Source organism: Dipodomys merriami, unplaced genomic scaffold, assembly GCF_024711535.1.
Source record: "Dipodomys merriami isolate MVZ:Mamm:240054 unplaced genomic scaffold, mDipMer1.0.p SCAF_2, whole genome shotgun sequence".
Lineage (NCBI taxonomy): Eukaryota > Metazoa > Chordata > Mammalia > Rodentia > Heteromyidae > Dipodomys > Dipodomys merriami.
Window position 1 is genome coordinate 122346780 of NW_027203381.1, and position 27924 is coordinate 122374703.

General features: G+C 53.8%; 1 protein-coding gene across 2 annotated transcripts; it reads right to left on the reverse strand.

The window, feature by feature from the left end:
- Positions 1-152: 152 nt before the first annotated feature.
- Positions 153-27915, reverse strand: LOC138832610 (lanosterol synthase). Of its 2 annotated transcripts, none has more exons than XM_070030878.1 (22): positions 27833-27915; positions 27561-27729; positions 25902-26040; positions 24685-24793; positions 23512-23633; positions 21477-21573; positions 20252-20387; positions 19592-19700; positions 19088-19206; positions 18186-18283; positions 17608-17635; positions 15628-15684; positions 14946-15017; positions 13842-13892; positions 13431-13580; positions 12249-12345; positions 7315-7420; positions 5856-5921; positions 5344-5424; positions 3937-4107; positions 1583-1661; positions 153-939 (listed from the first exon to the last, which is right to left on the reverse strand). In XM_070030878.1, the coding sequence occupies exons 1-22, from the start codon at positions 27844-27846 to the stop codon at positions 808-810; spliced, it is 2202 nt and encodes a 733-aa protein (XP_069886979.1). In that variant the 5' UTR covers positions 27847-27915; the 3' UTR covers positions 153-807. The 2 variants fall into 2 exon arrangements, with proteins under 2 accessions (XP_069886979.1, XP_069886981.1); XM_070030880.1 differs by having other exon boundaries at positions 27561-27699; positions 27833-27878.
- Positions 27916-27924: the final 9 nt, after the last annotated feature.

A 27924-nucleotide genomic window follows, 5' to 3' on the forward strand; every position in this document is an offset into this window, starting at 1 on the left:
TCCTGCAGAGGCATGGGCCCCCTCCAGTGCTGGAGGCCTCCTGCTCCTTGGAGACCAGGAATGCTGCATGTTCCACAACATGACTGCTCCCCGGGACAAAACAAAGTGACTGTGACACACGCCACCTATGTGTCTGTTCAAGGGAACTGGTCTTGTGAGTGACTTTAAAGTTTATTATTTATTTAATTACACTTTTAATATAAAATGGATCTGCATTTCCTTTTTCACAAACCTATTTCATTACAGTGATCTGGTCGTGGCTGGGAGTTTCCAGGGAGAGTGGCTGCGGGGGGGGAGGGGGGGTGAGGCACGCGCACCATGAGCCAGGGCCACGCTCCTCAGGGGTTGCTCACTAGCCAGCCATTCCATCATCATGGGATTCCTGTAACCCCCACACCCTGCCAGTAGAAGATGCAGAACAGCTGGCCTGGAGGAAGCCTGGCCCCGGCCTTCTCCACAATAGCTCCAGGCAGAAAGTGCTACTGCTGCCCCCCAAAGGACTCAATTATTGGTCAAGAAAACCCTCCAGTCTCACCCCTTTGGGAAAGACTTGTGCCTAGGCACTTCACAATATCTGTACCTCCTCTTCAGATGTCATGGTTCATCTTGTCCCCTTCCTCACCCAAGTTATTCTCAAAACCCAACCTATGCTAACAAGTGCCTAAAGCCCTGACTGTCCTTGCCTTGGACCTCAAGGCCAAGGGGACCTGAAGGGCTGGAGTCCAAGGGAGAGTCCAAGGGGGACCTAGCCGGTCAAGACCCCCCAGTCTGTCCACCAGCTGCCAGCCACCATCACAGGCAGACAGCTCAGAGGAGGCCAGCCAGGTCTCTGTCAGGGTACAGGTTAGAGAAGCGCCCCAGGGTCCAGATGGGGAAGACGTTCCTGTAGCTTGTGTAGCTGATGGCACAGGACTTGTTGAAGACCCCAGAGATGTTCTCCTGGAATGACACCGAGAAAAGAGCATAACAGCCACAAGGCAGCCGAGACGCTTGTCTCCAGGGATAGTCTGCGCAGGCAAAGTGAACAAAACTAAAGCCCAGTCGGCCTGGGCCCCACCTCAAGAGTCCTGGCTACAGCAGCCCTTCTCCCTAGGTCGCAGCCCTTGCAGCCCTGCCAGTGGCTGCCACAGGCCGGGGGCAGCTCACACCCCCCTGCAGTGACGGGCAGAGACGGCCATGTCACTTCTCACCAGCGTGGCGGGGGGTGGGGGAGGGCACAAACCATGTTCTAAACCGAATGGGAAGTGCAGGGTGGGCAGCATGTAGACCCATGTGTGCGCACGTGTGTGTGTGTGTGTGAGTGTGAGTGTGAGCACATACACCTGCCAGAGTTCAGGGGCAAGTAACATGGCAAAGCCAAGAGTCTGTCTTGCAGGGGCTTCTTGTCCAGCCTTGCCTTCATGAATAACAGCAAGATGTGTTCAGGACTGTAAGATCTGGCAACCCATCCCAGACCAGCCAGCAGCCCAAGCCCCTGACTACAGAATGTCCATATCTCAGACCCCCACAGCACCCGAGGAGGGAGATGAAGAAGAGGTAAAGGTCAGCATGCCAGCCTGAGGTCAGCACTGCCCAGACGCACCTGAGGCCAGTCACCGTTAGGGAGCTGCTTCTCAAGCAAACACCGGACTCCTCTCTCCTGAGCCACAACGTCGGGATGCCTGGGGAAGAGGAGACTGGAGTAACAGGCCCACGAGCACACACACACACACACACACACACACACACACACACACACACACACACACACACACACACACACACACACACACACACACACACACACACACACACACACACACACACACACACACACACCTCACCTCGCACAGCCACGCTCAAGCACACACCCTGTACCTCTGATGACAAGAGGTGTAACAGGCCCAAGCACTCACAGGCACACACACACACACACACACACACACACCCTCTCACCTCGCACAGCCACGCTCAATCACACACCCTGTACCTCTGATGACAAGAGGTGTAACAGGCCCATGCACTCACAGGCACACACACACACACACCCTCACCTCGCACAGCCACGCTCAAGCACACACCCTGTACCTCTGATGACAAGAGGTGTAACAGGCCCGTGTGCTCACAGGCGCACACACACACACACACACACACACCCTCTCTCCACCTCATACAGCCATGCTCAAGCACACACGCTGTACCTCTGATGACAAAGGTGACTGCACAGCCAGCACACTACAGGCTGTTTCTATACCTCTTCCTCCTAGGAACTCTGAGCACAACACAGAAGTAAGCATGGCTTACTTGTCCCTACAAGAGGTGGTTGACCACTGCAGCCTGGCGCAAGGTACTGACTGGCTCCCCGGGAGAAGACTAGTGTCTTCTCACTGAGGGCCACAGAAACCATGCGCACTGATGTGTCTGCTGACAAGGGTGAGACAAAGCTCTGAGGGGTCCACCCACAGAGCCAGCACCAACCGTGGGGGCTGCCCAGCAGGTTTGCACACTGACTGGGGGAGGAGGAAGACTTCCCAAGTGGTTCTACAGCAAATGGGAAGTACAGGGTGCGCAGAGTGTGCACTGGTGTGCATATACCTGTGTGCTTATACACATACACTTGTCTGGGTGAGCATGCATGTACAAAGACTTGTAAATGCATAACACTTAAGTGTGCTTCTGTGCACATATACCTGTAGGTACATATGCCTGGGCGTATATGTATACGCGTATGTGCACTGGTGCAGATACCTTGGTTTGTAGGTGTATGTATGTATATATAATTGCAAGTGCACAGGCCTGGGATATAGTATGTGTATGTACATGCAAATGCACACTACTGAGTTTGTGGTATGTGTACATGCTTTCTACCTAGCACATATATGAGTGCATATATATGCCTATAAACCTGAAAGTGCTTATATTATATATGTGTCCATATTTCTACAAGGCAAGTGACTGCGAGTGTACATGTGATACACACCTGCCAATGCATGAGCCGGTGTATATGAGTGTATATAACCTCCCAGTGGATATACCCGTGTGCACACACCTGCCAGTGCATGAGCCTGCGTGTGTGTGTGTAACCTCCTCCCAGTGGATATACCCATGTGTACACACCTGCCAGTGCATGAGCCTGGGTGTATGTGAGTGTATATAACCTCCCAGTGGATATACCCGTGTGTACACCTGCCAGTGCACGAGCCTGGGTGTGAGTGTATATAACCTCCCAGTGGATATACCCGTGTGCACACACCTGCCAGTGCATGAGCCTGCGTGTGTGTGTGTAACCTCCTCCCAGTGGATATACCCATGTGTACACACCTGCCAGTGCATGAGCCTGGGTGTATGTGAGTGTATATAACCTCCCAGTGGATATACCCGTGTGTACACACCTGCCAGTGCATGAGCCTGTGTGTATGTGAGTGTATATAACCTCCCAGTGGATATACCCGTGTGCACACACCTGACAGTGCATGAGCCTGCGTGTGTGTGTGTATAACCTCCCAGTGGATATACCCGTGTGCACACACCTGCCAGTGCACGAGCCTGGGTGAGTGTGGCACACACCAGTGATGGGATGGACACAAGAGGGCAAGGGCAGCTAAAGCAGCCTCTGGGCACCTCTGACCATGGAGGCAGCAGCATCTTGACACACTGGGAAGCGGCATCCCCACCCCTGGCCCCTGCTTCTTCTTTCTGCACCTGCCATTGCTGACCACCTACACAGGCACGACAGAGTGGTCCACATCTTAAGAGATGAGACGTTCTACAAGGCTCTGCTCAGCTGCACAGGTTGCCACCTAGCTTGGGAACAGGGCACATGGCTCCTAGAGTTGAATCCATTCCACAGAGGAACAGCAGTGAAGCTGTGGTCCCATCATCTCTTCCTTAACTGCACTCAACTTCGGCCACCTGCTCCCAGTCAAGTGTCCCTGATCACCTGGCCACTGCCCCTACCTGACAGCCATCAGGCCCATCAGGGCCCAGCATGTGTTATGGATCTGGGACTGGGTGCTCTGCACGTAATGCTGCTGCGTACACGATTCAAAGTCCTCTCCCCAGCCTCCATCGGCCATCTGTCGGGACAGGAGGAAGTTGCAGGCCCGGGAGACTTCTGCACGGACAACCCTGTAAAGACCAAATTTGAGACACCACACCAGGGGAAAGTGGGCTGCCTTGCGGCCTGCAGCAGCAGCCAACTTTGGGTGCAGCAAGCCAAGGCTGCTCCCGGTTAACAGTGTACCCTAACCCTGTCACCAATGGGTCCAAAAGTTTGCCCCAGTTAACAGTGCATTCTAACCTTCAGTCCCCACTGGGTCCAAGAGCTCTGGGTGACACACCTAAAATCAGGGCTTTGACAGAAGGCCTGCTCCCCAGAGTGTCCCAGACCCCAGCCCTCTCCACTTGGGATGGGGTCAGGAGCCAGAGCTGTGGAGAGCCATGAGGTTCAGGAGACAAGGAAGTCCAATCCAACAAAGGACTCTCATGTTCTGGAACACCAATCTTATACTATTGTCTGAAAGGTTTTTTTTGTTTTTTTTTGGTCCGGTCGTGGGGCTTGAACTCTGGGCCTGGGGCTGTCCCTCAGCTCTTCAGCTCAAGGTGAGCGCTCTACCACTAGAGCCACAGCGCCACTTCCAACATTTTTCTTTTTGCTTATGTGGTGCTGAGGAATCGAACCCAGGGCCTCAGGCATGCAAGGCAAGCGCTCTACCACTGAGCCACCTTCCCAGCCCTGAAAGTTTTTTAAATAAGAAATTAAACTTAAAAACATTCAATAAGCCTGGCACCAGTGACTCCCCTGTAATCCTAGCTACTCAGGAGGCTGAGATCTGAGGATCGTGGTTCAAAGCCAGCCCGGGCAAAAAAGTCCTTGAGACACTTATCTCCAATAAACCACCAGAAAAACCAGAAGTGGTGCTGTGGCTCAAGCAGTAGAGCGCTAGCCTTGAATTGAAAAGCTCAAGGATAGCACCCAGGCCCAGAATTCAAGACCCATGAATGACAAAAATAAATAAAAATAAAGGTGCTGGGGGCTCACACCTGTCATCCTAGCTACTCAGGAGGCTGAGATCTGAGGATTGCAGTTCAAAGCCAGCCCTGGCAGGAAAGAAAAGTCCCTGAGTCTCTATCTCTAATCAACAACCAGAAAACAGGAAGTGGAGCAATGGCTCAAAGTGGTAGAGTGCTGGCCTTGCGCAAAAGAGCTTAGGGACAGCGCCCAGGCCCTGAGTTTAAGCCCCACAACTGAAAAAAAATTTAAAAAAACAAAATCAAACATCAGAGTAAAGATCAACATCAGAGTAAAGATCACCATGGCAGAACGTCATACCCTCGCCCACCTGCAGCAAGCCACGCACTCACCCGTCGCGGTAGGTATGCCCCATGCAGGCGAAAGCTTCCAGACCAAACCAGGTGCCATAGGTGAAGCAAACTCCCCAGGAGCTGAAGGGAAACAAAGGAGAGCCTTGGCCTTGGTCCTCCCAGTGTGATCACGGCACTCCACCCACCCTGAGACACCTCTGTGCAGCAGAGAAAGGTTATGACAGCATTCTCACTCCCTCAGTTCCCTGCCACTTGCCCTGTGAACGTAGAGAGCACTTAAGACAGTATCATCGGCCCTGCCCAGCCACGATGTAGGGACTGATGAATATGGTGGGAGGAGGGACAAAACACTTCCCACACACAGCCCAAACACTAGGTGTAAGGAAAGGCCTGGACTGGCTAAGGAGCAAGGACCTCAGGAAGCCCCAGGAACTTCAGTGCAGCAAACATCCAGCCTCTCAGGAAGGCCACAGCAAGACTAAACCCAGCCTTGTGCATGTCTCCTGTCCTCTCCTCTCCTCCTCCTGTGAGTGGACTGGGAAATCACTCACCCCTCCCAGGAGCCGTCAGCCCTCTGCTTCTGCCGGCAGAACTCCAGGCCTTGCCTGAGGGTATCACTGAAATACAAGCATGGTGGGCCCAATGAACATGTCAGCAAAGCTACAATGCCCAACCCCAACCCCACCGTAGTTCAGCCTCAGGAAGGCAGGCATGGTCTCCCTTAAAAACAGGTCAAAGAGAATATTCAGCCAGGCACCAGTGGCTCATGCCAGAATTCCTAGCTGCTCAAGAGGATGAAATCTGAGGATCATGATTGGGGTAGATCATCAGATCTCAGTCTCTTGAATAGTTAGGTTATAGGTGTGAGCCCCTGGCACCTGGCTTCATCATTATCTTAATAGAAGAACATGACAAGATCAGTCAAAGAAAAGAAAATTACAAACCAACCTTCCGTAATCATAGCTGTAAAACCATAACAAAATATTCTTTACTGAACTCAACAAGTTAACATTGAAAGATAAAATAACATAATCATACAGATATAGAAGAATCTACAAAACTTTAACCTAGACAACATCAATGCAACTCCTAGGTCATTTCCACAAGAACTGAGTGTCAAAATGCCTTTGAAGACAAGCACAAGGATGTTCACAGTGTAAAATTTCATAAAAGAAGGTATTTTTTTGTTGTTTTTGTCGATTGTGGGACTTCAACTATGGGCCTGTGCACTGTCCCTCAGCTCTTCAGCTCAAGGCAAGCACTCTACCACTTAAGCCACAGTGCCACTTTTCGGTTTTCTGGTGGTGTATTGGAGATAAGAGTCTCATGGACTTTCCTGCCTGGGCTGGCTTTGAATTGTGATCCTCAGATATCAACCTCCTGAGTAGCTAGGATTACAAGTTCAATTTTATAGTGAGCACTGGTAACCAACAATTGAGGAGACAGGAAAGCAGCCCCTCTTCATAAGCCCTGGGCTGTGCAGGGGCTTGGATAGCAATTATGTTCCACTGAGAGTCCCAAAGGATTCTCTGAGCACTCTGCCTGCCTCTCAGTATCTAGAATGCGTAGCTATCATTTATTCGGAACTGATGATGGAGTTAGGTATGTTTGTCCCGTTTTTTAACATAATTAAGAAAATTTTATTGGATGCTACTGGCTCACTCCTGTAATCCCAGCTACTCAGCAGGCTGAGATCTGAGGACTGCAGTTTGAAGCCAGTCTGGGCAGGAAAGCCCATAGGACTCTTATCTTCAATTAACCACCAAAAAGCAGAAAGTGGAGTGTGGCTCAAAGTGGTAAAGTGCTAGTCTTGAGCAAAAACTTTCAGGGACGCACCCAGGCCCTGAGTTCAAGCCCCAGCACCCACACACACTCAGTTACCCAGGGGTAAGATCTGGGGTCATCTGAAACCACTTCCACGTTTACTGTTAGCAAATGAGGCAGCCGTGCTGTGGCTTGGTCTGATGGCAATGTCTGCATGGCAGAGCAAGCTGAGCCTGTCTTCCTTACCCAATCTCCACTGCCCTGTGCTCTGGGTAGTACTCCTGAAAATGCTTCAGTGCCTGCATGACTGCCGAGGTGCACTCCACATAGGTGTAGTCGATCATGATGTCCCCTGCAACAGGAGGGAGGGGCGAGGCCAATGAGCCACCCACAGAGCAGGGGCGAGGCCAATGAGCCACCCACAGAGCAGGGGCGAGGCCTGTGAATCTACCACAGAGCAGGGGTAAGGCCTGTGAGCCCCACCACAGAGCAGGGGTAAGGCCTGTGAATCCACCACAGAGCAGGGGTGAGGCCTGTGAATCCACCACAGAGCAGGGGCGAGGCCTGTGAATCTACCACAGAGCAGGGGCGAGGCCAATGAGCCACCCACAGAGCAGGGGTGAGGCCTGTGAATCCACCACAGAGCAGGGGCGAGGCCTGTGAGCCGCCCACAGAGCAGGGGTGAGGCCCGTGAGCCACCCACAGAGCAGGGGTGAGGCCTGTGAGCCCCACCACAGAGCAGGGGTGAGACCTGTGAGCCACCACAGAGCAGGGGTAAGGCCTGTGAGCCGCCCACAGAGCAGGGGTAAGGCCTGTGAGCCCCACCACAGAGCAGGGGTAAGGCCTGTGAGCCCCACCACAGAGCAGGGGTGAGGCCCGTGAGCCACCCACAGAGCAGGGGTGAGGCCTGTGAGCCCCACCACAGAGCAGGGGTGAGGCCTGTGAAGCCACCACAGAGCAGGGGTGAGGCCTGTGAGCCCCACCACAGAGCAGGGGTGAGACCTGTGAATCCACCACAGAGCAGGGGTGAGACCTGTGAATCCACCACAGAGCAGGGGTAAGGCCTGTGAATCCACCACAGAGCAGGGGTGAGACCTGTGAATCCACCACAGAGCAGGGGTAAGGCCTGTGAATCCACCACAGAGCAGGGGTGAGACCTGTGAGCCCCACCACAGAGCAGGGGTAAGGCCTGTGAATCCACCACAGAGCAGGGGCGAGGCCTGTGAGCCACCCACAGAGCAGGGGTGAGGCCTGTGAGCCCCACCACAGAGCAGGGGCGAGGCCTGTGAGCCACCCACAGAGCAGGGGTGAGGCCTGTGAATCCACCACAGAGCAGGGGAGAGACCTGTGAATCCACCACAGAGCAGGGGCGAGGCCTGTGAGCCACCCACAGAGCAGGGGCGAGGCCTGTGAATCCACCACAGAGCAGGGGTGAGGCCTGTGAGCCACCCACAGAGCAGGGGTGAGGCCTGTGAATCCACCACAGAGCAGGGGTGAGACCTGTGAAGCCACCACAGAGCAGGGGTAAGGCCTGTGAATCCACCACAGAGCAGGGGTGAGACCTGTGAATCCACCACAGAGCAGGGGTGAGACCTGTGAATCCACCACAGAGCAGGGGTGAGGCCTGTGAATCCACCACAGAGCAGGGGCGAGGCCTGTGAGCCACCCACAGAGCAGGGGCGAGGCCTGTGAATCCACCACAGAGCAGGGGCGAGGCCTGTGAATCTACCACAGAGCAGGGGTGAGGCCTGTGAATCCACCACAGAGCAGGGGTGAGGCCTGTGAGCCCACCACAGAGCAGGGGTGAGACCTGTGAGCCACCCACAGAGCAGGGGTGAGACCTGTGAATCCACCACAGAGCAGGGGTGAGACCTGTGAATCCACCACAGAGCAGGGGTGAGGCCTGTGAATCCACCACAGAGCAGGGGCGAGGCCTGTGAATCCACCACAGAGCAGGGGTAAGGCCTGTGAATCCACCACAGAGCAGGGGCGAGGCCTGTGAATCCACCACAGAGCAGGGGTGAGACCTGTGAATCCACCACAGAGCAGGGGTAAGGCCTGTGAGCCACCCACAGAGCAGGGGTAAGGCCTGTGAATCCACCACAGAGCAGGGGTGAGACCTGTGAATCCACCACAGAGCAGGGGTGAGACCTGTGAATCCACCACAGAGCAGGGGTGAGGCCTGTGAATCCACCACAGAGCAGGGGCGAGGCCTGTGAATCCACCACAGAGCAGGGGTAAGGCCTGTGAATCCACCACAGAGCAGGGGCGAGGCCTGTGAATCCACCACAGAGCAGGGGTGAGACCTGTGAATCCACCACAGAGCAGGGGTAAGGCCTGTGAGCCACCCACAGAGCAGGGGTAAGGCCTGTGAATCCACCACAGAGCAGGGGTGAGACCTGTGAATCCACCACAGAGCAGGGGTGAGGCCTGTGAGCCCCACCACAGAGCAGGGGTGAGGCCTGTGAATCCACCACAGAGCAGGGGTGAGGCCTGTGAGCCACCCACAGAGCAGGGGTGAGACCTATGAATCCACCACAGAGCAGGGGTGAGACCTGTGAAGCCACCACAGAGCAGGGGTAAGGCCTGTGAATCCACCACAGAGCAGGGGTGAGACCTGTGAATCCACCACAGAGCAGGGGTGAGACCTGTGAATCCACCACAGAGCAGGGGTGAGGCCTGTGAATCCACCACAGAGCAGGGGTAAGGCCTGTGAGCCCACCACAGAGCAGGGGTGAGGCCTGTGAATCCACCACAGAGCAGGGGTGAGACCTGTGAGCCACCACAGAGCAGGGGCGAGGCCTGTGAGCCCACCCCAGACCAGGGCCAGCAAGAGTCCAGCAGTGTGCGCTACCTGCAAGTAGTTATCACCCCACAATCGCCCAGTGTACACAAAAGAGATAGACCTGCACATGTGCTGGCTATAAAGGAAGGGAGACAGGACACAGGACACAGTATACAGCTGCACCACATCCTAGACAACTGGCTTGTTTGAGATTGTTTCAAGGGAGAGTGGAATAGGAGGAGAGAGTTATAGAGGAGCAGAGACCACTAGGCATACATTGAATACATGTGTGGGAATGCCACAATGAACCCCCCTTGCACAACTAATATATGCTAAAAAAAAAAAAAAAAGACACCATTGGCTCACGCCTATAATCCTCGCTACTCAGAAGGCTGAGATCTGAGGATCATGGGTCAAAGCCAGTCTGGACAGGAAAGTCATGACTCTTTTTTTTTTTTTTTTGGTTGTCCTGGGGCTTGAACTCTGGGCCTCAACGCTGTCCCTCAACTCTTTTTTTTTTTTTTTGGTCCAGTCGTGGGGCCTGAACTCTGGGCCTGGGCACTGTCCCTCAGCTCTTCAGCTCAAGGCTAGCGCTCTACCACTTGAGCCACAGCGCCACTTCCGGCTTTTTTCTTTTTGCTTATGTGGTGCTGAGGAATCGAACCCAGGGCCTCAGGCATGCAAGGCAAGCCCTCTACCACTGAGCCACCTTCCCAGCCCCTGTCCCTCAACTCTTCAGCTAAAGGCTAGTGCTCTACCACTTGAGCTACAGTTTTCTGGTGGTTTATTGGACATAAGAGTTTCACAGGTAGCGCTGGGAAGGTAGCTCAGTGGTAGAGCACTTGCCTTGCATGCCTGAGGCCCTGGGTTCGATTCCTCAGCATCACATAGCAAAAAGAAAAAAGCTGGAAGTGGCGCTGTGGCTCAAGTGGCAGAGCGCTAGCCTTGAGCTCTAGAGCTGAGGGACAGCGCCCAGGCCCAGAGTTCAGGCTCCACGACCGGACCAAAAAAAGGAAAAAGAGTTTCATGGACTTTCCTGCCCGGGCTGGCTTTGAACCACGATCCTCAGATATCAGCCTCCTGAGTAGCTAGGATTACAGGCAAGAGACACCTGTGCCCGGCATGTCATGACTCTTATATCCAATTAACCACCAAAAAAAAAAAAAAAAAAAAAAAAAAGGCTGGAAATGGAAAACCCCAAAAAACAAAACAAAAAAACTTGAAAGGTCAAGAAGCAAGAAAACTAGAGACCAGAAAGGAAGAGGGCTTACATAAAGATCAGTCAGGAAAAAAACAGCCTTCCCTGCCAGACCAAAACCTCAGCGACAGCATGCAAACACACCTCAGCAGACTGTAGCACAGGCTCCCAAGGGACCCCCACAGTTCCCCTGTGGCCCCATTCAATCTATCATCTGATGTGACATTGCCTCCAGAAACTCCTACAACTTCACAAGCGGTTTTGCAGCTCACGCATAGTAAATATAGAGACTTAAAATTTCCAGATATGTCCAACAGAAAAAATCAATGAATTAAACTAAGTTAGAAAGAGTTATCCCAGTAGTTCAGAGAGTTCTAAAAAAAAGGGACCTCTGATTATAAAAGAAAAAGAAAGATTCTCCCAACAGTTATGATTAAGTTTAGTCCAACTTACGTTATAGGGAATAGATGGTGGTTTCACACAAAATATATAAAGTTAGTAACATCATATTTCCTGAACCAACCGAAGAACCATTTCCTTATACAGGAGCTTATAAAGATGAAAATAGTTGGATAAAAATAAAAATAAAAAGAGTACAATATAAGTACAGCCCTGTCTTAGGTTTGTTAATTATTAAACATAAAAAGGCTGAATAGATGACGCATTCTATTAAACAATATGCTAGACTTGTTTCACACCACTTCGCTTAAACAGTTGGTGGGATGGTCATCAATTTTCATGTAATTTATCAATGCTTTGCCTTTAAAAAAAAATTGATTACATGCTTAAATAAACAAGGAATCTATGTCACAATCACACACTGTATAAGAATGTTAATTCTCCTCAGATGCAACTCTGTTGAGTCTGTGTCTGTTTGTCACTTCGCCGACTCCTTGCCCGCCTTTCCCGAGATCCCTGCCCCGTGGGTCCCAGTGCTCCGGACGCGCTGGTCCACAGCACAAGAGAACACTGGGGTGCACGACAGCCTCCACACAGCACAAGACGCGATGCACAAGCAAGAGCTGGCACAGGCTGGGGCCCACGAGTTGTGTGTAAATCCACCCAGATCCTCCATGGCCTCCAAGACAGAGCCACAGCCTCTCAGCCACAATCCAGTATCCCCACTAACTTGGGACTCCACTTAGCATAGACCTGCCAGCATGTTGGCTCTGGCATTCTGGTGGCCAACTCACTTACCAAAGACTTCTGAGGGGTTCAGTAGCTCCAGCAAGTATCCCCCACGTTTGGTTTCATATGTGGCAAACCCTCCATCGCTGTTCCTCATGCTCAGCAACTAAAATCAGAGGATAGGGCTGGGAAGGTGGCTCAGTGGTAGAGTGCTTGCCTTGCATACCTGAGGCCCTGGGTTCGGTTCCTCAGCACCACATAAGCAAAAAGAAAAATGTCAGAAGTGGCGCTGTGGCTCAAGTGGTAGAACTCTAGCCTTGAGCTGAGGGACAGCGCCCAGAGTTCAGGCCCCACAACCAGACCCAAAAAAAACAAAAACAAAAAACTAAAATCAGAGGATAACTTAAGAACTGAGTGTGCTTGCAGCCACAAATCACAACCGAGCTTTCTAAAAGCAGCTCAGAGCTGACCATCCACAGAGCAGGAACAGGAGATAGAAGTCAATCTTTGTGTGGAGCAAACCCTCAAGTGCCCAATGCAGCTGCTGTAGCCATAGCAATCAGGGCCTCTGTAGCCACCCAGAAAAACACCTGATGTGTTCATCTGCTTATGAGCCATGGTCAATGCCAGGGCAGTACAAAACTCCATGGTCAAACGTGTAGGAGAACCAGAGGTGCTGAAAAGATTGCAGAAATAAACAGAACTGAGCCAAATGCTTGTGTCTCATGCACACAATCCCAGCTACACGATATGCTGTGATTCTAAGGCTGAGATCTGAGGATCAAGGTTCAAACCAGAAAAATCTTCAAGACTCTTATCTCCAATTAACCAGTAAAAAGCAAGACCTAGCGGCATAGCTCTAGTGACAGACCATCAACTATGAGCAAAAAAGCTTGACCAAGGTCAAGCCCCAGTACTTACACACACACACACACACACACACACACACACACACACACACACACACACACACACACACACACACACACACACACACGAGATAGACAAAGGGAGAACAGAATTTCTCAGCTTTCCTTTGGACACCCAACAGACCACCTCACAGCCTCCCATGAGTCGCTATGGCCAGGACAGGCACCAGCCCCTAGGCACAGGACCCTGTGCACATGGCCAACGTGCACCTTGAAGGTTTAGCTCAGAGTTCAGATCCCACACGAACCCCCACAGCCTATCCTGGTTTACTGAGATAAAGCTTGGGAGCAGTGGTGAGACCACATGGGGTGTGATGCTCACCACAGCCACAGCATCACAGAGCCGTTCTCGGGGGATGTGCTCGGTAATAGAGGGACATTTCTCCTGCAAGAGCAGCACAGACTTCAAGGCCTCGGCAGTGCAGTCAGCAACAATCCAGCCACAGTCCAGCGTACTGAAGGGAAAGCCGCCCTGGACAACACAAGTGTGACCACTGAGACTTCACCAGCAGAGCAAAGGCCCATCCGGGACCAGGGAACCCAAGGTGGGATACTCATCAGATGGACCAGTGTGTGCCAAAATGAATGAGCTACCCTGAGGCATGGCCACACGTATTCAAACTACCCAGGGGATGAGAGCGGCCCACAAAAGACAGCCTTGCACAGGAAGCAGGAAGTCCAAAGGAAAGGGCTAGCTGAGCTTTGGGACTTAGGGGAGTTGGCCCATACGTACCTTGTTCATCTGGCGGTAGTATTTCTGATAGCTGGGAGGGTTGTTTGGGACCTAGGCAGCACCAAGAGGACATGGTCACAATGGCGTGCAGAGCCTCGTGCTGCGGTCTGGGGGCTGGAGCTACTGCTAGCCACAGCTACCATTACTGCAGTATGGCACCCACAGCCGTACCACTGCTGAGAAGCAGGACCAGCAGAGAGGGCTGGACAACCTGCTCTCCCATTGCAGCCCCAAAGAACTTAAGGCAGCTCCTAAGCTGCCTTGCTCAGCTCAGCTAATGACAGAGCAAACAGGCCTGGGTGGGCAGCAGGGCCCAGGCTGCTTTGCAAGTGCACACGCTGGCCCTGCAATGAGGGAAGAGCAATGTTGACTTGACCCCCACCAGCCCTAGAGAGCCTCAGCCACATGGAGGCCCCCAAGAAGCTCACCCTAGTGAGTTCAAAGGTGAGAAAGCGCGGGGCACTGGTGGCTCACGCCAGTCATCCTAGCTACTCAGGAGGTTGAGATCTGAGGATCACAGTTCAAAACCAGCCCAGGCAGGAAAGCCTTCCAGACTCTTATCTCCAATGAACCACCAGAAAACGGGAAGCGGTGCTGTGGCTTGAGTGGTAGAGTGCTAGCCTTGAGCTGAAGAGCTGAGGGACGACAGCGTGCAGGCCCAGAGTTCAAGACCCATGACCAGAAAAAAAGGGGGTGGGGTGGGGCGAGAAAGCCAGAGACAGGTGGGTAGGTGCTCTAGGCAGGGGCAATGCCAGCTGGAACAAGGCGGAGGAGAGTGCTTTGACTGGGGCAGGGGTAGGGGCTGGCAGAGAAAAACAGAACACACGACAGAGACTACAGATGGGGTGGTAGGCAGGGGTGAGATGCTGAAAATGTTCAGATGGGCTTGGGAAGGTATGCCAACCTGGTGGGCAGCTTCTGAGGAGGCCAGCTCAGACCTTCTGAACAGAGCGGCTCCAGCACAGAGACCAGGAGCTACCAGCTGGCCACAGCCACTGCAGGCTACGGCAAGAGCTGCCCTTAGGTGACTGAGGCAGCCTAGCTGGTTAGGGCAAAGTGGAGGCAATCTGGGAAAGGAAAAGGTGAGGAAGTTTCAGACCTCACCTGTGAAAGCCGCAGGAATCTGTGTGCATTCTGCAGGCAGGACAGAAACTCGGGCCTGTGGTGTGCACCTGCCTGTAAGACAGAGGACAGTATGGCTTAGCCAATCCCTGACCATCTTGGCATCATCCTCTCCCCACCACAGCCAAGAACCAGACGGACACATATCTCTGGAGAGGTATCTGTAGGGAGTTCTAGGGTTTGTTGCTGCACAGATAAAAGTGAGCCATAAATGAAGATTGAAGTCCTCTAACACCCAAAGTGAAGAGCCTCAGCCTCACCTTAGGGAGCCCCATCTGGCTTAGGCCTTGTTTCAGAAACACCCTCAGGATTCCACCAGCACATGAATACCCTCATTCCTCTCTAGCACATGCACAAAAATGGGCACACAGTAGCTCAAGCTCTAAAAGCCCTGTGCCCTTACAGCCTTGGCAGTTAGTTCCTTGGGAGCTACCAGGCCTGCTCCCTCTGAACAGCTCCCCACAGGCTGGACTCCCAAAGACCAGACTAGTCCAGCATCCAGGCTGCCACGGAGGGGCAGCACCTGAACAGGTTTCTTGGTGTTAGGCTAGTGGGAGCTTCATGGGACAGCATGTGTGTTCAGCAGTGTCACATCTCGGAGTGGACGTGTGCCCCTGGCGCAGGCAGGTAAGGTGGAGGCTACAGGGAAGCCAGAAGCACGTACCTCCAGCATAGCTTGGATGGCAAACGAGGTATCCCAGACCTGTGAGCCGTTGGTGCCCTGCATGTAAAGGATACGCAGTTACCTTAACCTATAATGTCTTCTTGTCCAAGCTCAAGAGCCCTGAGCATCCTTTCAGCCAGCCAAGCCTGGGAATGCTGTTTCCCTTAGTCCAAAGTGAATAATGAGGCCCTCCCACCCCTACCCATCTTGGCAGCAGGACACCGGCTGTCAGGACGTATCTAGGATTAATCCTGTACAGATCTCCAGTCCCACTGCGCACAGAGCACCCCAGGCATGGAGCGAGCAGAAGCACTTCCCACTGAGAGAAGTGTGCCTGAGGTGGCAGGACCTACCTGAGACACTAGAGGGCACGGATGGGCTAAAGAAGGCCCAACCTCAAATTTCACCCTGGAAGCTTGGCTCCGGGACAGTCCCAGTTCACAAGTTGGGTAGTTGGGTGGCCAAATGGCACTGAGTCTTGTCCAGAGACTATTGAAGTATCTGACAGAAGCCTTCCCCCATGGCTCCTCAGGGGTCACAGACTCCAGTCAGAAACCTCTGCCCAGCCATGCACCAGTGGCTCAGGCTCAGATCTGAGGATCATGTTCTAAGCCAGCCTGGACAGGAAAGTCTGTGAGACTCTCATCTCCAATTAACTACCAGAAAACCAAAGTGGTGCTGTGGCTCGGTGGTAGAGTGCTAGCCTTGAGCAAAAAAAGCTCAGGGACATTGCCCTGAGTTCAAGTTCTATGACCGACCAAAAAAATTTTTTTAAAAGAAAGAAACCTCTGACCAGAGCATTTGCTGGCCAGAACCCAAGAAGTATCTGGAAAGATGCTGATCACACATGATGTGCCATCTCTAGCTAAGTATTTCCTTCTATTTATAGTCGTCCACATGTGCCCTCTTCCTATGCCAGAGAGGAAGTCCTTGTGCTGCACTCAGACCTAGCTATACTCTACAGACTAGATAGACTTCTTGTACCCACATTATAAGAGAAGGACAGCCAAGGTGACCCCAGGAACCAGGAGCTGAGGGTACAGAGCTCCTAGTGACCTTCCAGAGGAACCTCCAGAAGATGGTGCAGAGGGCAGGCCACACTACCCAGAGGTCACCTTGTACCACAGCAGTAGGGGAGCGCGTATGCAGGGTCTGTTGCAGTTCAGTCCACCTGACAGTCGCTGTGGAAGCCCACAGGAGAGTGGGCAGCACCCGAGACAGAGGCACCTGGGAAGGCCTCATGGCTCCTGGAGACACCAGGCCCAGATGGCAGCCTAGTCTCGCAAGCACTGCTGGATGGGCACTGTGTTCCTTCCTCCTTTCTTTTTTTTTTTTTTTTAATGTATATATTTATTTATTTCTGGTTTTCTGGTGGGTTTTTTTTTTATTTTTTTAATTTTTTATTGTAACCTTCCTCCTTTCTTTAAGACAGTCTCTCTATGTTGCCCAAGCTGGCCTCAAACATGTGCTCTTCCTGCCTCCACTTCCCAAGTACTAGGATTACAGGCATGCAACATCATGGCCAGCTTTAACTTCTGAATCTTGAAGAATCCAAAAGGAGCGCTGGGAAGGTGGCTCTGTGGTAGAGTGCTTGCCTTGTAAGCCTGAGGCCCTGGGTTCAATTCCTCAGCACCACATATGCAGAAAAAGCCAGAAATGGTGCTGTGGCTCAAGTGGTAGAGCGTTGGCCTTGAGCTGAAGAGCTGAGGGACAGCACCCAGGCCCAGAGTTCAGGCCCCACCGCCAACAAAAAAATAAAAATAAAAATAAAAAAATCCAAAGGACTGCCAAATACAGGATAAGCCTGGCATGGTAAAGTATGCTTGTAAACCTACCATTGGGAAGGCAGAAGCAGAGACACATAAATTTAGGGATAGCCTGCGCTACACTGTGAGACCTGTCTAAAATGAATATAAAACATAAACAAAGGGCAGAGATGGCTGCAAAGAAGGCCAGCAGCCTGGGTCTCGCAGCCCTTACCTGCATTTTCATGCCATCAAGGCCCAGCCTGTGAGAACAAGAAAAGCCACGTAAAAGATACGGAGAAAGCCAGATGTCCAACCAGCTGCCCAGAGCCACAGCATGGGGGAGAGGGGGAGGACGTGGGGCACACGGCTTGTGCCCTATGAGCGTCCATCACCCTGAGGCCTAGTGCTGGCCTTGGTACTGCCCAGCTAGGCTCATGGGCATACAGCAAACACGATGGCAGACCTCAGACCAGGGCTTGCCTGGCAGGGACAAGCAGAGGGTTCTGCTGTCCTCGTCCATTGCCAGGCTTCCTGAGGGAAGAGGCCTCCACAGCACAGGAGCTCCCGCCAGGGTTCTTGAGACTAGCCCCGCCTCAGGGGCAGTCCACAGGCCTTCCTCACTCTCACCTGAACCTACCTCCACCCACCCACCGTTGTCCTGGTCTGTTCATGGAGCCATCCAATGTTCCTGCCAAGGGGCAGGTATCCCATCCAAAAACAACCTCACAGGCACCACGCACCTGGCATCCCACTGTATACTCAGGTGTAGGGACCCAGCACCATGTCTGCAACTCTGCACGCCATACTCACCAGAGGTAATCTGGGATCCTGGAGACATGCTCCTGGAAGGCAGAAGAGCCCGGCCCATCCACAGCCCAGCGCACAAGCATATTGATGGTTTTAGAGATCTGTGGGAGAAGCAGACATCAGGGCTTAAGCAGCTTTGCTCCAGGATCAGCTCAGGGCACTTTCTATTCTAGTAGGAGCTTCCTAAAAGCCCCTGAAGCACAGCAGGGCCCCTACGAAATGACTCAGACAGAGACTATCAGTCAAGGTCACTGGAAGGGCCACCGAGATACTGAGCCCCCCAGCAGTGCCTGCTGGGTTCATCTAGAGGAACCATGGACTGGCTCACCACAGGGTGGTCACCACTGCCACAGCACACCCATCACCCCAGTCACCCCCTGCGCGGCCAGCCTCGCTCTGGCCATGGCCAGTGGGCACCGGGCCCCAGGCTTGTTCCTTGAATATACCTGCATATATTCTGGCTTCCCTCAGAATCGTAGCCCCGGAGGCCAAGCAGGACCAGAAGCCCTAGCACCCTCCAGCACAGGGAAAGCAGGAATGGTGCATAAGGGCCCCGATATCCCCATGGCCCCTCCCCGGGCACCTCTCAATTCTAAGAGAAAGGCAAATGCTAGATTACTGGGGTGGCACCAGGAAAGTCAGAGGAGCTGGGCAAAACTCAGGAGGTGGCTCCTAGAAGCAGGTATGCAGACACTAGTCAAGAGCAAGTGACAGGATGAGTGGCTTCTCTGCACGGAACCCAGGGCACAGGGGATACAGACAGGAGTCTTATCACCACCGTCTGGAGGTCCGGGGCTCCAGGGAGGTTCCCTCACGCCCAGCTCCACAGAGACTGGCCCCTGGGGTATCTGACAGGTACCCACTGCGTCCAGGGGTGGCACAGGCACCAGGGGTGGGGAACTGACCGGGCCGATGCTGATACTCTTGGTGAAGCTGTCATCGGCGGCAATGTGCTCGTACAGCATCCGAACAGCCTGGTGCCGCAAGGTGGTACTGTGGAAGCGCTCATACAGGTTGAGGAGCCCTGCAGGGCAGCAGAGGGGCAGCAGGGGGCCTGGGTCCAGTGTGGCCTTGGCCAACAGCGCAGCATCTAGCCCTCTTTATCTGGGTTCATTTCCCATTTATCCCACCTTCCCTGCCCCTCCTCCTTCTTAACCAGGAAGTTTTATCCTGCCCTGGTAGTGTTTATGGGCCTTTCAAGACGGAACATCAAACTTGGCTTGCCCTAGATACAGATCAGCAGACCAGGGCTACGTCTCCCACCCCAGAGCCTGGCACAGACGAGGTCGCCCACTGCCACAGACAGGATAAGAAGAGGAATAACACAGGCCAAATGAGCAACACCCCCGCTGCCTGCTGCTCAGGCCTTTCCAGGCACAGGGCGAGAGGTTCTCTAGGGAGATACCTACCATACACAACACGAAGCAGCCAGCTATGGGGCCTGTACAGGTCACCTGGGGACACATTATTCCTCTGTGCCGGCCAGTTGATGCTGGAATAGTCTTCCACATAGAGCTCCTGGAGGGTGGGGGACACCTGAGCTGCAGCTGGTAGGGAAAGCAGACATGCTTCCTGGACACAGAGGAGAGGCGGACTCCACCAGAAGTGGCCTCGAACTGCCAGTCCTCAGGACTCAGTCCTGCGCTGCCGGGGGCTGAATAACTGAATGAATGACCAGTGCATGGTGTCAGGCCTGGCCATCTCAGTTCAATCAGGGCCATGCAGAGGAGCTGCTTCAGCTCTGAGCCCCAAAGCTACTCCTTCCTCCTTCACAAGGGCACTGCACAAAATACACCCTATACTCAAACTCCACCTCAGGGTTGCTGACCAAGGACATCAATCCACACGTGGGTCTGGACTGCTCAGGGACTGAGCACACATGCAGGGTCCCCTCGGGACACAGGGCCATGGCAGCTGCCTGTCCCAAGGCACAAATCCCTCTGAGCAGAATGTTTATTATCTATTTACAAGAAAAATGGTAGAGGCTGGCAGGGTCCCTCAACGGGGACCATGCTGCTAGATCCCAGTGTGGACATGCCTTCCCCACATCCCTGGGGTCAGAGGCTCACCTGGCGGAGGCTCTGAACCAGTGGGTCCTCGGAGGCACTCAGTCTGGTGGCATAGCAGTAGCTCATGGGCAGGTAGACCTGTCGGCAGTGGCACCAGAGAGTGGAGGGGTGTGCAGGCATCCAGCTGGGAAACAGCCTGGAAAGCAACACATCTCAGTGGGTCAACAGGTCATAAGCCTGCCTGTGTGTGTCAGCCCTGGGACCTGGGCCTTCTAATCTGGGCTACCAGGTGGCTGCTGGTCACTCCCTCTGCCAGCATGAGCACCACTCCCTTTGGCTGAAGTCAGGCTGTCTAGTGCCTGGGAGGCATCTCTGGTTTGGGCATTGCCTGCCCTCCAAGGACTCTACACACCCCTCCCTATGTGGTGATATTAGTGGGCTTGTATGTCTATGATGCCTTCTGGGGAAAGTTCACAACTCTCACTACATAGTTAAAAAGCAAGCAAGCAAACAAACAAACAAACACCAGAACATGGGATTCAGATAGTAAGGAATTAACACAAGCACTACTAGGCAAATACTATCCATTCTTCCATTCTATTAAAATACACTTAAAAGACACATGCAGGGGCTGGGAAGGTGGCTCAATGGTATAGCGCTTGCCTTGCATGCATGAGGCCCTGGGTTCGATTCCTCAGTACCACATAAGCAAAAAGAAAAAAGCTGGAAGTGGAGCTGTGGCTCAAGTGATAGAGTGCTAGCCTTGAGTGAAGAGCAGAGGGACAGTGCCCAGGCCCAGATTTCAGGCCCCATGACGGGACCCCAACCCCCCCAAAAAAGACACATGCAGACGTGTTGGTGGCTTAAGTGACATCTGAGCCTAAGTAAACATACTAGATAAGGGGAAGGAGACAGAGTAACCACCTGAGAACTGAGGCTAGGGGGGACCTCCATCCTCTACTCCTATACATAACTGGGACTTTCAGAACCAGTAGATCTATACCACAACCCTACATAACCAAGTGTCTGTGCCACTCCCAAACCCCCACTACCTAGCAGATCTCTGGCCTGATTCAGTGCATTTCTCTCTCCTGCCCAGTGACTTAGGGCGTGAAGAGGCTCTAGAGGCCCCACACAACCTCATCCACCAGGAAAGGCAGCCACGCAACCCGTTGCTCCACCAGGGAAGGCAGCCACGCAGCCCCATCACTCTACCAGGGAAGGCACCCATGCAGCCCTGACGCTCTACCAGGGAAGACAGTGCAACAGCATAGGACAGGCTTACCACATCTCAGGGAACAGGGTGTTCAGGCCTTCCCAGCTGTAAACATTCAGGATAGCAAGCCAGAACTTCCCCCAAGAGGGGATACCGACTGCACCACCTGCAAAGAGAACAAGCCTGTCCGTGAAGATCAGTCACAGCTGTCACCTGAGCCCCTTCCTGCATGAACCAAGGGCAGCCTTGGAGGCTCTGCAACCCCTACACAGGAAGCAGGCTCTAGAGCTATTGGGGACACTGGATGGAACCAACACTGTTCTCGAGAACAAGTATGTCAGATTCCAGGAGAGCAGTTGGAAGCCTCTAAATCCAGGAAGGAGCCCATGAAGGCACCTACTCAAGCTGTAGGGATACTTCATGCTCAGATAGCAAGAGGCCCACTTGTGCTTACATGTCAGGAGAGGGGAGGGGAGGCTTTTCCCACTCAGATCACACCTATGCTGCCTGCTTGGCAAATAGCCCAGTGCAGGAAGAATGATGGACCAGCCTCCAGACACCAGCAACAGCTGGCCTCAAGCACAGGACATGACAGCACTGAATCTGACATGCTTTATGAGAAGGCTTGGCCAAACCCAAGTGTATGAATATCAAAAAGACCAAGGAAGCTACTGGGCAAAGCACGGCCCAAACACAATGCTCCTCAAGGCAGGCATCAGGAGAGCTTCAGAACTTACAGTACCCATGAACTCAGCATCAATGACCTTAAAGGCTGATGATTAATTACAACAATGAAAAGAATATAAGATCTCATAACAATACGTATTTAAGCCAGGCACTGGCGGCTCATGCCTGTAATCCTAGCTACTCAGGAGGCTGAGATCTAAGGATTGCAGTTCAAAGCCAGACTGGGCAGGAAAGTCCATGAAACTCTTATCTCCATTAAACCACCAGAAAACCAGAAATGGCACTGTAGCTCAAGTGGTAGCGCGCTTGCCTTGAGCTGAACAGCTGAGGGATGGTGCTCAGGCCCAGAGTTCAAGTTCCACGATCAACAAAAAAAAAATGTATTTAAGCCAGGTGCCAGTGGTTCATACCTATAATCCTAGCTACTCAGGAGGCTGAGATCTGAAGATTGTGGTTCAAAGTCAACCCAGGCAGGAAAAGTCCATGAAACTTATTTCTCTTAGGCTTAGGGACAGCAACTAAGCCTAGTTCAAGCCCTAAGACTGGTTAAAAAAAAAAAAGATGTAAGTAAAAAATAGGAGTTTCTAAGATGGCTAAAAAAATAGGATGGGGGAGCTGGGAAGGTGGCTCAGCGGTAGAGTGCTCGCCTTGCATGCCTGAGGCCCTGGGTTCGATTCCTCAGCACCACATAAGCAAAAAGAAAAAAGCCGAAAGTGGCGCTGTGGCTCAAGTGGTAGAGCACTAGCCTTGAGCTGAAGAGCTGAGGGATAGTGCCCAGGCCCAGATTTCAGGCCCCATGACCGGACCAAAAAAAAAAAAAAAATAGGATGGGAGGATGCAGTGTATGGGAGCCCAGAAAGGGCCTTGGGGAGCGGATAGGAGGCCCTAGTGCATGGAGAAGAGAACAGGGTGGGTATGGTGGGGTATAGGTCTTTGAGAAGCAAGGTAGAGGGCATGCCAGACCCTAGCACATGCTGTGCTTCACTTCTGAAACAGCAGGAACTATAAATGCTGCCAGAGGTCAGATTTCAAAGCCCAGAGACAAGTAGAAGCAGAAAGCTGGTGCATAGAATGGCAAGTGTGGAGGACATGAGCAGAACCCAGCTCCACAGGACTGCTCACTAGGTCTGGACTGCCTCCAGAGGGCAGACTATACACTGATCCAGTAACAGTGAATAACATGTTGGTTTTAGATATCATTTTTTTTTTTTTTGGGGTCCGGTTGTGGGGCTAGAATTAGCAGGTTTTTAATGTGTGTTAAAAAAAATTTAGATGTGTTTCTCCCTATTCTGAATTCCCTGTCCATTTATTTTGCCATGTGTCAGCTGGAAATGTTCCTGATGTTCATTTGTAAGTGCTCACTGCTCCTGTCAACACGACACAAGTCCTTCGACTATCACATGTATGCAGGATGTACCTTTCTTATGAAGGGTGTTCCGAGCCCGTACCAGGTCAGGATCGTCGGGCCCAATACCCAGGATTCTGAGAGCCACATAGTTGAGTGCCGTTCCAAACACCGTGGACTGGTCCTCGATGTGCCTGTTGCAAGTAGAAAACTAGTGGGGAAGTGACCTGCCACTATTTCTAAAACAGAAAGCAACACTGGTAGTGAAGTTTGTCTAGAAAAGAATGCTAAAGCCAGGCGCCGGTGGCTCACACCTGTAATCCTAGCTACTCAGGAGGCTGAGATCTGAGAATCGCGGTTCAAAGCCAGCCCGGGCAGGAAAGACCGTGAGACTCTTATCTCCAATAAACCACCAGAAAACCGGAAGTGGCGCTGTGGCTCAAGTGGTAGAGCGCTCGCCTTGAGCTGAAGAGCTGAGGGACAGCGCCCAGGCCCAGAGTTCAAGACCCATGACCGACAAAAAAAAAAAAAAAAAAAAAAAAAAAAAGAATGCTAAAATACCTTCCACCAATATGACATGAAAACACAGGAGGCACTGTGTGTGTAGCCACTCCCAGAGAGAGTTCACTCATATCCCTTGACATCTGAGTAGCTTTACACTGAGGGGCAGGGCTGCTCCCAGAGGGTGTGCTGCACAGAAAGCAAGGCTCCATCTGCTGCCACTCGGAGGCAGAGACAGTGTTCTACCTTAGTGATTTTTTGTCAGTCATGGGGCCTGAACTCTGGGCCTGGGCGCTGTCCCTCAGCTCTTCAGCTCAAGGAGAGCACTCTACAACTTGAGCCCCAGTGCCACTCTGGTTTTCTGGTGGTTAGTTGGGGATAAGAGTCTCATGGGCTTTCCTGCCAAGGCTGGCTTTGAACCATGATCCTCAGATCTCAGCCTAGGATTACAGGTGTGAGCCATCAGAGCTCAGCTTTCTTACTGATATCTTAAAAAACAAAACAAAACAAAAACTGATGGCTTTATCTTGGTCTGTAGGTCTCAAGAGATAGATAAACCATGAAACCATTCACAACAGGCATGAAGTTAAAGCACATACCCCCCCCTCCTCTTGCCAGGCCCTCTCCCCTCTACCCCAAGCCCATGCCCACAGCTGCAATTACCCTGCCTCAACAGCTACCTGAAAACCTGAGCCCAGCCTACACAACACACACATGCACGCACACATATGTGGGCAGACTCACAAGCCCCAGCCGCCATCCGGGAGCTGCACAGATCGCAGGTACCGCACCATCTCCTCTCTGCACCCAGCTGGCAGGGGGATGTGTGCCACATGGCACGTGATCAGGAGCCCTGCGTTTCAGGAAAGATGTTCCTCACTGAGTGAAAGTCCTCCACACTGCTAAGCCCAGTACCCTTGTGTACTGAGGACCCCACCCTAGCAAGGAATTGGGTCTCCTTCCTGTGAATTCCTGCAGGGTCAATCAAAGAACGTGGGACCAGGGCTCAGGAGGGCCATGGGCAGCACTGGTGGCGCTCACAGCCCAGGACCGGCCGAGCCACACAGCCACATCTGGCCCCTGTGTTGTGTCATAGAGACTCCAAGCTCTGAACAGTGCCTTGAGGAGGTTCCCAGCCTGGTGCACTGGTCCTCTGGTGCACAGGGCTCCCGGGTTATCACTCACCACTCCCCTCACAGCAGCCTCACTAGAACCAGGTGCCCATGTTGGACAGAGTTACTACTGAAACAAGCCCATAGGGGCTTAGTAGTAGTGTTTGTAGAGAATGTATGAAGCCCTGGGTTCGATTCCTTAATACCACATAAAGTGGAAAAGGCTGTGGCTCATGTGGTAGAGCACTAGCCTTGAGCAAAAGCTCAGGGATACTGCTCAGGCCCTGAGTTCAAGGCCCATAACTGACCAAAAAAAAAAACAAAAAACGAATTCAGGTCACTGAGATAATAGGATCACAAGTGTCTGGGGGAGAAGAGTCTTAATTGCAGGGAGGAAATCTCCCACATTATAAGGCTGAATATTTCTGTAGATAAACAATCTTGTCTAGCCAACTCAGTTTAGGGTTCAGGCATCCAACTGCAATCCTCTTAACACTCACTAGCCCGAACCTGAGGTTTCCCTGCCAGGGTCCCTCAACCACCCTTTCAGGATGAGTTCACAACAGACATGAGTGCTCATGTAGACGTCAGCTCTTCACCTGCCACCTGTTCCTGCGGAACCTTGGCACAGGGTGAGACCTTCACCTCACCTGTACCCTTCCCACCTCATACTGTGACTCAAAAGCCTCCGCTCACTCTTTGTCAGAGCACTGATCATTCTTGACAGCTCTGTGTCCATTCCCCAGCACCAGATGCAGAAGGACTGGACCCTGAATTTCCACCTGCGTCACCAATTGCCCTGGCCCTGCCTGAGTAACTTTGCCCTTGAGCTGAGGTGGCATGCTATACCTGGCAGAAGGAAGAGTGGGCCACCGTAATCACCTGCCCAGTGCCCATCTTCAGCCTGCAGCTCCACATAAAATGTTACTCCATTCAGAGCCCCCTCACGGGCTGTTTGAGCTTTGGGCAAGTCCTTAAAATATTTTCCCTGCAAATGGAGAGAAGAAGAATAAGAAAAAAAAAAAAACAAAAAACCAGAAAGCTGAGATGCCTGCTGACCAGCCAGCTAAGTCCTTCTCCTCCACAGCCTGAATCAAAATTATTTTAAGCTATCAAAAACTTTGATGTCCTGGATGATAGTATCACACCTCACTGAAAAGGACCAGTCCATGTTCTTATAATTATGCTCTCAAGTGACATCTGCATATTTCTTCAAAAGTTCAAAATATCATAAATAAATTTAGGCCTTTCCAAGTATGGACTGGCACTGAAGACCTCTGGGATATGGGGCAGCTCCCTAGGGCAGGGCTAGGCTGGGGCCCAGGCCAGGGCCGAGGGCCGGTTTATACACTACCGTGTGTGGCTGAACTTCCTACAGGGACGCACACAGCCAGACACTGGGTCAGAGAACTTCCTGTTAATAAAACAAAACCAAAGAGCATGATGAAGGTGGCTCACACCTGTAACCCTAGTTACTCGGAAGGCCAGTTCCACGAGAATCTCATCTCCAGTTAACTGGCAAGGAGGGCAAACCCAGAGCAATTTAAAGCCAAGGGCCTGGGCCCAACCCTAGCACCACACCACGGAGCACTAAGGTGCGCTGCTCTGGCTCACTCTCCTACAGATCTAAAACTAGACCCATTTCTTAGGCAGGAGCAGAAGTGAGAGACAGGCCGCCATCCACACGGCCCTCCCAGCGCCCCCACCGCACCGGCCCGCATGACCGGCCAGGCAGCCGGGGGGCCAGCGGCAAGGGGCCAGCCAGGCACCATCCAGGGGCCAGTCAGGGCCCAGCCGGAGGCCAGCCGGGGGCCAGCCAGCCGGGGGCCAGCCGAGGGCCAGCCGGGGGCCAGCCAGGGGCCAGCCAGCCTGGGGCCAGCCGAGGGCCAGCCAGCCGGGGGCCAGCCGGGGGCCAGCCAGCCGGGGGCCAGCCAGCCGGGGGCCAGCCAGCCGGGGGCCAGCCGGGGGCCAGCCGTGGGCCAGCCAGCCGGAGGCCAGCCGTGGCCAGCCAGCCGGGGGCCAGTCGGGGGTCAGCCAGCCGGGGGCCAGCCGGGGGCCAGCCGGGGGCCAGCCAGCCGGGGGCCAGCCAGCCGGGGCCAGCCGTGGGCCAGCCAGCCGGGGGCCAGCCAGCCGGGGGCCAGCCAGCCGGGGGCCAGCCGAGGGCCAGCCAGCCGGGGGCCAGCCGGGGCCAGCCGGGGGCCAGCCGGGGCCAGCCGGGGGCCAGCCGGGGGCCAGCCAGCCGGGGGCCAGCCAGCCGGGGGCCAGCCGTGGCCAGCCAGCCGGGGGCCAGCCAGCCGGGGGCCAGCCGGGGGCCAGCCAGCCGGGGGCCAGCCAGCCGGGGCCAGCCGGGGGCCAGCCGGGGGCCAGCCGGGGGCCAGCCAGCCGGGGCCAGCCGAGGGCCAGCCAGCCGGGGCCAGCCGGGGGCCAGCCGGGGGCCAGCCGGGGCCAGCCGGGGCCAGCCGAGGGCCAGCCGGGGCGCGCACGCGGGTCGCGGGCCGGGCCACTTACCGTGTCCAGGCCCAGGGAGTGGGCCTCCAGCGCGGTCTGCTCCCGGCCCGCGGCCTCCTCCCCCGGCAGGTACGTCCACGTCTGTCGGCCCAGCTCGTTGCGGAGCCGCCAGCGGCCCAGGTCCGTGGCGGGCTCGGTCCTGTAGGGTCCCCCGCGACGACGCAGACAGCTGAGGGGGGCAGGCGGGCTGAGGCGCGGCGCAGGCCGGCGGCCCCCACCCCGCAGGGCGCCCCGCAGCCCCACCCCGCCGGGCCCCGCAGCCCCGGACTCACGTGCCCTCCGTCATGTCGCCGCCTAGCTCCGCGCTCGGCCCGCCGAGGCCGCACTTCACTGAGCGGCACCCCGCCGGCCCCGCCCACCGCGC

Bases quoted from the DNA above. Each gene is read 5' to 3' on its own strand.
- LOC138832610 (XM_070030878.1), bottom strand. The intron at 12,346-13,430 runs GTGAGCATCACA...CTCTGATTTTAG, and splicing joins TCTGTGATGCTGTGGCTGTG to TTGCTGAGCATGAGGAACAG. The intron at 4,108-5,343 runs GTGAGTGCGTGG...TGGTCTTTACAG, and splicing joins GGGCATACCTACCGCGACGG to GGTTGTCCGTGCAGAAGTCT.